General features: G+C 60.6%; 1 protein-coding gene across 1 annotated transcript in view; it reads right to left on the bottom strand.

The window, feature by feature from the left end:
* Positions 1 to 319: 319 nt before the first annotated feature.
* Rere (arginine-glutamic acid dipeptide (RE) repeats) overlaps positions 320 to 9,523 on the bottom strand; it is a gene marked incomplete in the record, with an annotated part of 392,228 nt that continues 383,024 nt past the window's right edge. Inside the window, 9 exon segments of the mRNA XM_013504212.1 lie at positions 320 to 2,882; positions 3,092 to 3,272; positions 3,627 to 3,773; positions 4,432 to 5,152; positions 5,693 to 5,915; positions 6,020 to 7,371; positions 7,602 to 7,715; positions 8,034 to 8,195; positions 9,235 to 9,434. Of these exon segments, the coding sequence (XP_013359666.1) occupies positions 2,849 to 2,882; positions 3,092 to 3,272; positions 3,627 to 3,773; positions 4,432 to 5,152; positions 5,693 to 5,915; positions 6,020 to 7,371; positions 7,602 to 7,715; positions 8,034 to 8,195; positions 9,235 to 9,434 (3,134 nt within the window).

The raw sequence follows: 9,523 nt of genomic DNA, 5'->3' as shown, positions 1-9,523 counted from the left end.
GCTCGGGGGAAGCCTCAACCATTTGCTCACTCCCACCACCTGGCCTGGTGGCCAAAGCCAGACCTTATAGGCTGAGTGGGGCCCACAGGAGCCAGACACCCCTCTGTCATCAGGAGCTCACAGTGGGGGCTGAGGGAAGAGGCAGGCCAGCCGGGGACAGGAAGCCACTGTCCTAAGCTGGCAGGGGTGGCACTCTCCGTGCCAATGGGACGCACTCCCCAGAGAACAAGGGGATCCGCTGGTGAGACCCCTCGCTGGCAGCAGGAAGCAACGGGGCCCAGCCCCGCCCCCCAAGACAGTGCGCTGGTCCACACAGGTGTAGTAGTGTAGCTTGGTTTTATTTATGTCCACAAATATTTCAAAAAAATTACAAAATACTCAAATGGAGAGAACACAGAAGTCACGATTTCTGGGTGTCTACTGTTTACACTGTGTTATCCCAATGGCGAACTACTCATATATACATTTAGCTTCAAGATATATAGAAACGTAGCAAATCAGAACGGACACTCTGCTCTGCTGCAGTGAGAGGTGAAGCTCAACCTTGACCACATGGAGCAAGACACGTACAAAACACAGAAAGCAAAACCGAACTTCGAACAGAAGGAAGAAAAGTCCAAAGGAAAACGAGCAGCCGGCTTCAGGGCAGAATGGAGGCCTGGGGCTCCTCTTCAACGAGCGCAGCCGGATGGTGCGCGAGGGCGGGGCCGGGTTCATCTGCCGGGCTCCCAGGAACCCGAAGCACAAGGAGACACCACCTTCAGACGGGTTTCAAGTACAGACTGCAAGTCCGTCACTTTCTCTTCTTTGGAAAAATGGGTAACAGAGGAGACCAAGGTTCAACTCAATGGTAGATGTCGGGTTCTACCAAAAGCAGAGGGAAAACATGAGCACGGGAGGTGGGGGCCCAGGCAGGGAGTGCCCGCCCTGTGCCCAGTGGGCAGAGCCAGCCTCAGAGCCTGGATGCTGGTCACCATCCCTGGGGGGAAGCAAACGCCCCTGTGCCGAGGCACCGGGAAGTGTGACGACAGAGTTAGTCTGAACTTGCCTCCCCTAAGGAACTAAAGTTAAGGCAGAAATGGAATGAGAGAAAAAACAAAAACCAAACTACAAACACTTTCAACAACAAAACAATCCTATCTGTCCCAACCAAAACCAATGTGGTTGATAGAAACCAGAGCGCCACGCTGCAGGTCGGCCCAGAGCCAGGGGCCGAGGGCACACCTGCCGGGGTCTGGGGCAAGCCTGCCCTCCACCCGCACCTGGACGCTGGGCCCCAGCCTGTCCACTGACCCACAGGCACTTGTCTGAGTGACGCATGCGACAGCAGAGGGGCTCTCGGGAGTCGGAGAGGAGGACAGGAGGGGCTCCGACGGAGACTGACGCGCCCACCTGGCTTTGGCTCAGGGCTCCCAGAGCTGGCGGCAGCCAAGCGCTGTGCTCTTCAGCGCCGGGCTGCCACCTCCTGGGCCCAAGCCTGCTCTCCACCAGCAGCCTGTGCCTGGCTCCTATTCCCGCCTCCAGGAGGCCGGCTGGGACGTGAGTGGTTCCCCAGGCCAGTGTGGGGCACGGCCTGGGTCTGCCTCGGAGCCAAAGATGCACACGCCACCCGCACCACATTAACCTCAGGTCTCCCCCCTGGAAGCGGCCTCTGTCTGTGGCGAGGACGACTGGGCTTAGGCCTGGCCACGAGGAGATCCGAATGGTGACATGCACGGGCGGGCAGGTTTCTAATTCCTTTGGCAAGCGTTATGTCCTGGGTCTTTCCTGTGCTCAGTTATCTGTATGGAATCATTTTCTTGAATCTTCTTGACTGTTTACGGAAATTTCAGAGTATTAAAAAGGCGATTTATCCAGAACAATCAAATGTGTGTGCATAGAACTCTACAAGGAAATCTACCATCAGACACACATAAACATGCGCTTTCTATCCCCCGAGACAGGACACGGCGGCAGCAGGCACCAGAAAGCGAACACTGGACTTCTGCACACCTGTGCACAACGGAAGAGGCTCGTGCTCACAGACGCCTGCGCCTTGGCCTGGCACACGAAGGGCAGACAGAGGAAGCCAAGCAGCACAGTAAGAGTTCGTAGCGTCGTCCCCGCCAGCCCTGGTGCTCACGCCGTGACCGAACCTAGCCCCAAGCTGCTGCCTGTTTGTAATTAGTAACACCCATCAGCTCCCTTTAATTAAAGGGATAATTATATATAACTTTTTATTAAAAAATCAACTCTGTATTCTGTCAATAGCTGGTAGGAATTCATAATTAGTGACATGGCTGGAAAAAATAGAACAGTAGTTTGTGGAAGGAAAAGAAAGCTGTTCTAAAATTATTTATTTACAGACATAGAAAGCCATGCTGCAGAAATTTCTCAAATTATGAAGATTTCCTACAATGTACTAAAATAAAAGATTCTTTTAAAAATTATAGCTCTTGGATTGCAAACTCATACGCTGCCCATCTGCAAACCCGCGGGCCAGAGCCCACACAACTCGGCGTGTCTGTGCACAGTGAGGGTGTGAACAGGTTCTAGCACCTACTGAGGGGTCAGGGGGAAGAGCACGAAGCCACCGCGCGCTCACAGGGGTCCGGACGTCCAGCCCAGTCCGGGACTCACTACGTTTCTGGGGGACTGTCATGCAGGGAGACCCAAACCAGTCTCAGGAAATCCTCTCGACAAACGAACACTATTATGCGATACATTTTTAGTTGTGGGGTTTTTAAATATATAAAGAAATCTTTAGAAGATATTCTTCTTGCTTTTGCAGCTCCTACTGTATGCAAAAAGTCCTGTTTCTCCCCCCAAGAATTGGGGTTTCCACAGCCAGCATTAACAAATAAATAACTTATAACTGCTTGTCGCCTTCTTTCTTCAGTCGGCTGAAAAGAAGAAAAAACGGCAGGCCATCAGGCCACACAGGTGACAGGCACGTTGGATGCCACCACACAACCCTGTTTGCACCCCAAGGCCTCAGGCTCAAGGCCTGGGCATCTCCTTGCTGTGCACAAGCCCCAGCCCCCTCTCACGCAGCGTCCCTCCCTCCCTCCGTCCTACCAGTGTGCCCACACGCGCGCTCCCTCCGCTTCACCTGTAATAATCCTCCTGACTCGGTAGGTGGCCGCCGTGCATGTGTGGGTGTCCGTGTAACCACTGCTGCTCCATGGCCAGTCTCTGCAGCTCAGCTGACTGGGCGTGCATGGCCTGCAGCTGGTGGGCTGCTGACATGGGAGGTGGGATGGCCCCAGGCAGGTCTCGGGGGTAGGGGGTTCCTGTGGAGCACAAACAGCAGGGGAGTGGTCAGGATGAAGGAAGCATTCAGTGACCCGCAAAGGGCTGGGAATGCTAGCCCAGCAGCCACATGCTGCAGGCTGGGGACGGTCAAACCAGCCTTTCCAAGGTAGCAAGATGGAGCTGCCTCGGCAGACCAGAGCCACCGGGAGGAGGCAGGCTCAGCAGTGCCCTACTGACCCCAAGCCCACACGCACTGCTGACAGTGCTCACCCCAAGCCTGCCTCGTCCCACAAGACCCCAGCATGAGGAGGGTGTAAATCCATACTCGTACAATACTTAACTGAACGAGAGCCCAAGGCTGACAGACCCCAGCCGGCCCTCCCGTGACTCACCGAAGACGGGGTGGCGCAGCATCTCGTGCTCATGGGGGGGCTGGCCGAGCAGAGGGCTGGGGAGGGTGCCGGGTGGGTAGGGGAAGCGAGCCAGGTGGGGGCCAGCAGTCAGGGGGTCAACCAGAGGGTGAACTGGGCCTGCTGAGCCTAGAAAGGAAGGAGACCAGATGCTGGTAGTGCGTGCTGGTGGCCTTTTCAGTGTCTCCCTCAGTGGGGTGACCTAAGGTGATCCCTTCTCAGCATCTCCCTCGGTGGGGTGACCTAGGTGATGCCCATGTTTCCACTGCCTGGCCCCATCAAGCACGCCACCTGGCTATGGCCCTGGCCTGCCCAGTGCCTGTTAGGTCCTCGGCAGTGGGAGACGGGGCTGCCCTAAATGCGGCCTCCCTTCTGCTGAGCAGCACCTCATCCAACACCTGCACCACAGCCTGCCGCAGGCTGTGCCTGCCTCCACCCAGGACAGTGCCCGAAGGACGGCTGGTCTGCTGGTATCAGGAGCTCCCACTGTGTGACAGCCCACAACTGCTACAGGCGGCCTAGTGCTGTACTTGGACGTCCCTCGCTCCGAAGACCTCAAGGCCTTGCACAGCTGCCCAGGGAGCAGACCACTGCCCTTCGCCCTGAGCCCAATCCAAGAACCTGGCCTCCTGGGGAGGCTGCCGCAGCTTCGTGATTCAGCCCTGGCGGCTGAGCCTGGCCAGGCCCAGGGCCCCCTGCACTGAACGGAAGCCCTGTCAGGAATCAGGGCCACGTGCAGCATGGCACACCCTGCCCACGCTGTGTGCGTGGGCTGGCAGGCACCCACCTTGGTGGAGGGGGTCCTGCTGGTGGAGGTGGAGGTGGGAGTGGATGTGGGAGTGCTGGTGATGGTGCGGAGTCACATTGAACATCTGCAGCCGTGCCAGGGGGTCACTGGTGAGTGACGCCATGCGCTCGGCGTGGATGCGCTCAGCAGCCAGTCTGTCGGGGTAGCTCATTTCGGGCCGCAGCTGGGGGCCCGCCAAGGCCAGTCTCTCCCGCTCCAAAGGGTTCAGACCCGGGTGGAAAGAGGCGAACGGGTGGGGGCCGGCAGATGGGGGAATGGTCAGGGCACTGTGACGCGCGAAGTGCTCCATGGGGTTAGTGGCTGGGTGCAGGGGGTCCAGCTCTGGCGGCTTCACCTCGAAGCCCGGCTTCATGCGCTCTCGAAGCTCGCGTTCACGGATCTCCCGCTCACGGATCTCGCGCTCCCGGAGCTCCCTCTCGCGGATGGTGGGGTCCACATTATACAGGCCAGGCATGTGGTAGGCCAGCAGGGGGTCGGTGGGGTTCAGGGGCATGTAGAAAGGGTGGTTGCGGTTGGTGGGGGACATGACATGGGGCCGAGCGTACTCGCTCAGTGTCCGCAGAGCAGGGGTGTCGGGCCCGATGTAAGGGGGCACCGCGGCGATGGTGGTTGGAGGTGGCTCGAAGGAGGGTCGCATGTGGCCAGGACCACTGAGCTGGGGGTCACTGAGGCGGCCTTCATGTGCAGAGCTGGATGCTTTCTGCTAAAGAAAAGAACGTGTGAGGGGCAGGGCCCAAGCGCCTGGTGGGTCGTGTGGGCCTGGACTCAGCACAGAGGTCCCACCCGCCTCCTATCCTGTGCATGGGCAGCTCCCCCGCCCCAGGGTGCAGACCAAAGCCTGGCCGTGGCCTGGCACCAGGGTGCAGTCCCGACCCTGCTGTGACGTCCCATCTGTGCCTCCCCAACACCCCAGATGGTCACATCTGTCTGTGGGCAGGATGGGCAGGTGTGGGAGTGGGCCTGAAGACTGAAGCCTGCTACACACCCCACAGGTCACTGTGCGGGCAGGCTTCGGCTCGCCACCACCCGCTGAAACAAGGGCTCTGGGCCTGAGAGCGCCTCGACCCCCTGCAGTGTCGCCTGGCTGCCCATTCTGGCAGAGCCCCGGGCAGGCAGACACTGAGTCAATCACTGCTTTGAGTCCCCCAGCTGCTCTGGGACCTGCCACATCTGTCCTGAGGATGCCCTGGCGGCCGGATGCTGGTGCCGGCCCTCTGCACGCCCAGCCCTGGGGACTCACGGCTGCCCGCTCGGCCTCCCGCTCCCGCTCTCGCTCCCGTTCTCGCTCCTTCTCCTTCTCTTTCTCCCGCTCCCGCTCCTCTCGGGCTTTCTGCTCCGCCTCCCGTTTGGCCTTCTCGATGGCCTCCTCCCTCTTCTTGGCCAGCTTGGACCCGGCCAGAGGCATGAAGTACAGGTCTGTCCGCGCACATGAGTTGTAACCCCGGTCCAGGTGTTTGTAAAACCTATGAGAGGCCGCATTGATGACTGGGCAGCTGCTGGTGCCTTGGCCCACTGCCCTGCTACACCTGTGGTGCCCACCTGTGCCCAGACGCCCAGCACCCAATACCTGGCAGACTGGCTGGCGTGGCTGGGGGTGTCCACCACGGTGGGCTCAGGGGACGGGCTCCTCGGTGGGGGCGGGGGGCTCTCGGGCTCCTCAGCATCATCCAGAGCCTCCTCCTTGATGTGGACAGTGGGGAGTGGGCAAGGAGCCACCCCGGGGGTGCTGGCCCCTGAAGACAGGGCAGCAGAGCAGGGAGGTTGGGCAGAGGTGCTGGGGCCTGCAGGTGGGGTTGAGGTGGGTGGGCAAGTGGGTGGGGTGATGGGTGGGGGGCCGCCAGGGACAAAGGGGTGCTGGGTGAACGGGGGCTGTGGGGGTGCCTGGTGGAGGCTGGTGGGGGGATGGGCAGTGGTAGCAGGCTGCAGATTCTGGCTCTGGGTGAGCCCAGGGGGCTGGGCTGGGGAGGAGGGCAGAGGCTGGCTCTGCGGCATGAGCTGCAGGGGTGGGGGGTGGGCTGAGGGAGGGTGGTGTGTGGACAGGGAGCTGAGGGGCTTCAGGGCCGGAGGGGGCGGCAGGTTGGCATTCATGGAGAAGGGCGAGGGCCCAGAGAGGTGGGGAGGATGCTTGTGGGCCTGTGGAGCAGGCAGCTGGGGGATGGGTGTGGTAGGAGGGGGCTTGATGTGAGGCATGGCCAGGGGTGCTGGGGGCAGGGGCTGCTCCCTGGGGGGCTGCTGGGGCTGCAGTGCTGCCTGCGAGGCTGGGAGCTGCATGGCAGTGTGAGGGTGAGCTGCGGCTGAGGCGGCCCCCAGAGGGGCCTGTCCCTGGGGTGTTTGGGGAGGGAGGCCGAAGGACTGTGGGGGGCCAGGGTGCTGCAGCAGCTGCCCGGCCTGCAGGCCATGAGGGCCTGGTGGGCCCTGGCTGTGCAAGGGGGGCTGGCCATGGGCTGTGGGAGTCTGGCCTGCTGACCCACTCAGCGGCTGCAGTGGAGGGTGTGGCGAGGGCAGCCTCGGGGGGTGCAGTGCAGGTGCCTGCTGGATGTGGGCATGGGTGCTTGGCGCTGGAGGAGCTTGAGGCTGGTTTGGGGGTTGTCCAGGGGCTGGGGAGCCCTGTGGAGGGACTGCAGCAGTGGAGGGTGTGGGTCCCGGGGTAGAGAGCTGGGCTGCTCCTGAGGGGGCTGTTGCCGGAGCCGGGGCAGCTCCACTGGGGGCCTGCAATGCTGGGGGCTGGGCCTGCGACAACTGCTGCTGAGCAGATGAGTCCGAGTCACTCTCATTGTCCTGGGGGCTGGGGATGCTGGGGGACGTGCTGCGATTGTCCTGGTCGATATCTTTGGGGTCACTGCTGCCCTCATCGTTGACACTGCGACTATCCGAGCTCTCTCCCTCCCCTTCGGAGGGCGAGTTGGGCCGGCTGATCTCCTGGAGCCAGAGAAGAAGGGAGAGAGCTTGGTCCATGCTGTTGGTGCCCAGCAGTGAGGACGCCCCATGCAGAGGGAGCAGCCAGCTTGGCCCCTGGGCCCCAGGCCCGCCTCTGACCTCTAGCTCCTGCCCCACGCTGTCCCCACACTGTCCAGGCCTGAGCTCTAGCTCTCCCTGGAGACAGGGCCCTTGCTCCTCGGACCCAAGTGCAGGTGGCTGCGTCGGCTCACCTGGGTTTTTGTCTTCTTGGAGCTGGTCCTGTCAGCCTCCTCTGTGTCAGAGGCTACTTTCTCCCGCTGGCGCTTGGTGCTCTTGAGAGGGGACGAGGCCTCGTCCTTCACCTTCTGCAGTGGAAGGCCAGGAGAGAATGATGTGAGTGACCCTGGCTCCCTCACTCTGAGCTCATCTCCAAAAGCAATGAAGCTCCCCAGGAGGGTCCCAGGGCCAGGAACGGACAGGCACTGTGGGTGGGAACCTTCCCAGCCACCCTCACACCTCGCCTGAGGTCTTGGATGCTTGAGGCACAAGTGTCCCCAAGTGACAGTGCTGGTGGCTGAGTGGTGCCCTCCTCTCTCTAGGGCCTGATCCTCCACCTGCAGCCCCGAGACTGGACTCCACAGTGAGCTTCAGCCTCAAGTAGCTCCCGCTCCCCAGCCTCTGACCTTGGCGGACTTCTTCACTGTCTCTGCTTTGCTGTCATTGCTGGAGGTGCTGGCAGCACTGGGGGAGTTGCGGCCACTGGAGCGGATGTCTTCATTGATGGGCGAGGCACGACCATCAGGACTTGCAGGTTGCTTCTTCCGACCACTACGTAGTGTAGACATCTAACCCCAAACCAGAGGCTGCTGAGGCTGGATCCTCAGGCCCATGTGTGCCCATCCAAGCCCAGACCCGGGAAAGAACCTCACAGCAAGTCCTTGCAGCACGGAATAGCAGGCAGTCCTGCCCTTCTCTGTGCACGGAGAGGTTGCCACAGGGCCGCGGGAGGAGGAGGGGGAATAGGTAGCTCATACAGCACCAGAGGAGCCATTCTCAAACCCAGAGCACCCATCCCAGGCACTGTCCTGGACACCAGCAACAGGCAGGAGGTCTGTCGGACTGCACCCCCTACTTAGACACACAAGTCATCTTTATCCCACACCACCTCTCCCTCCCTCAACCTAAGCAAACAGAGCGCTCACTGTGGAGCCACTCTGACAGGACAGGAAGTGACAGAGCCAGAGCTGTCCAACATTGCAGCTCAGCGCCCAGCACCTCCCTCTGCTCCTGCGGGCCGTGGTAAGGCAGGCTCACCTCTCTCTTCTCAGGGGCAGTGGCCAGTGGCCAGGCTGTCTGCAGCTTTGACAGGACAGGAGGGGCCAGGGAGGGCACAAGGTCCCACCCACCTGGGAGACCAGTGCTAGAGGGAGGGGGCCATCAGCAGCCTCAGCCCCAGGCCTGGAAAACCCTCTCCCCGAGTCTCCACCCCCTTTTCCAACCCTGGAAACAAAGCTTCTTTATGAAAAGGCTGAGCCCCAAGCAGAGAAATGTACCACGAGTTTCCAAAACGGTATCAACCATCTGGGAAAAAATTAAAAAGAGCTTGCAAAAGTTAAAATAGCAGAAATGTGCCACATTGGAGGTGACTGGCCCACAGGGGCAGGGAGTTCTGAGGGATCGGAGAGCTGGCATAGGGTCACAACACCAAAGTGTCTAAAATGATGCCAAGGTATGCGGGCCATGGGACCCCAGGGGAGGGACAGAGTGCACCTATCAACCACAGCCCAGCGGCCACCTTCAGGCAAAGGTCTGCTTCTCTACCTCACACCGCGCTCTTTACCTCCACAGCACTCTGCAAGAAGCAGAGCTGCGGCCAGGACTTACCGAGCCCCGACTCCGCCGCGTCCTCATGCTATGCTTCCCGCTGAGCCCATCGTCCTCCTCCTTGACAGGCTTGAACATGAACGGTGGGGGGTCCACGGGCTTCTCAATGGGTGGCAGCTCGCCGTACTTCTTGAAGTGGATGCGGCAGTCGGTGCAGAGCAGGATGTTCTCCCGGCCCCCGTGGTGCCAGTCTTTGGAAGCTGCATGAGGGCAGGGGACAGGTGCCAATCTCAGATCTACCTCCCGGCCGCAGTGACATCTGGGTGGAAGGCCCTTCTGTGGGCTGTGC

This window comes from Chinchilla lanigera, unplaced genomic scaffold, assembly GCF_000276665.1.
Source record: "Chinchilla lanigera isolate Chin_1 unplaced genomic scaffold, ChiLan1.0 scaffold00085, whole genome shotgun sequence".
Classification (NCBI taxonomy): Eukaryota; Metazoa; Chordata; class Mammalia; order Rodentia; family Chinchillidae; genus Chinchilla; species Chinchilla lanigera.
The sequence above is the reverse complement of the archived record's forward strand: the minus strand, read 5'-3'. Positions and strand labels throughout refer to the sequence as shown.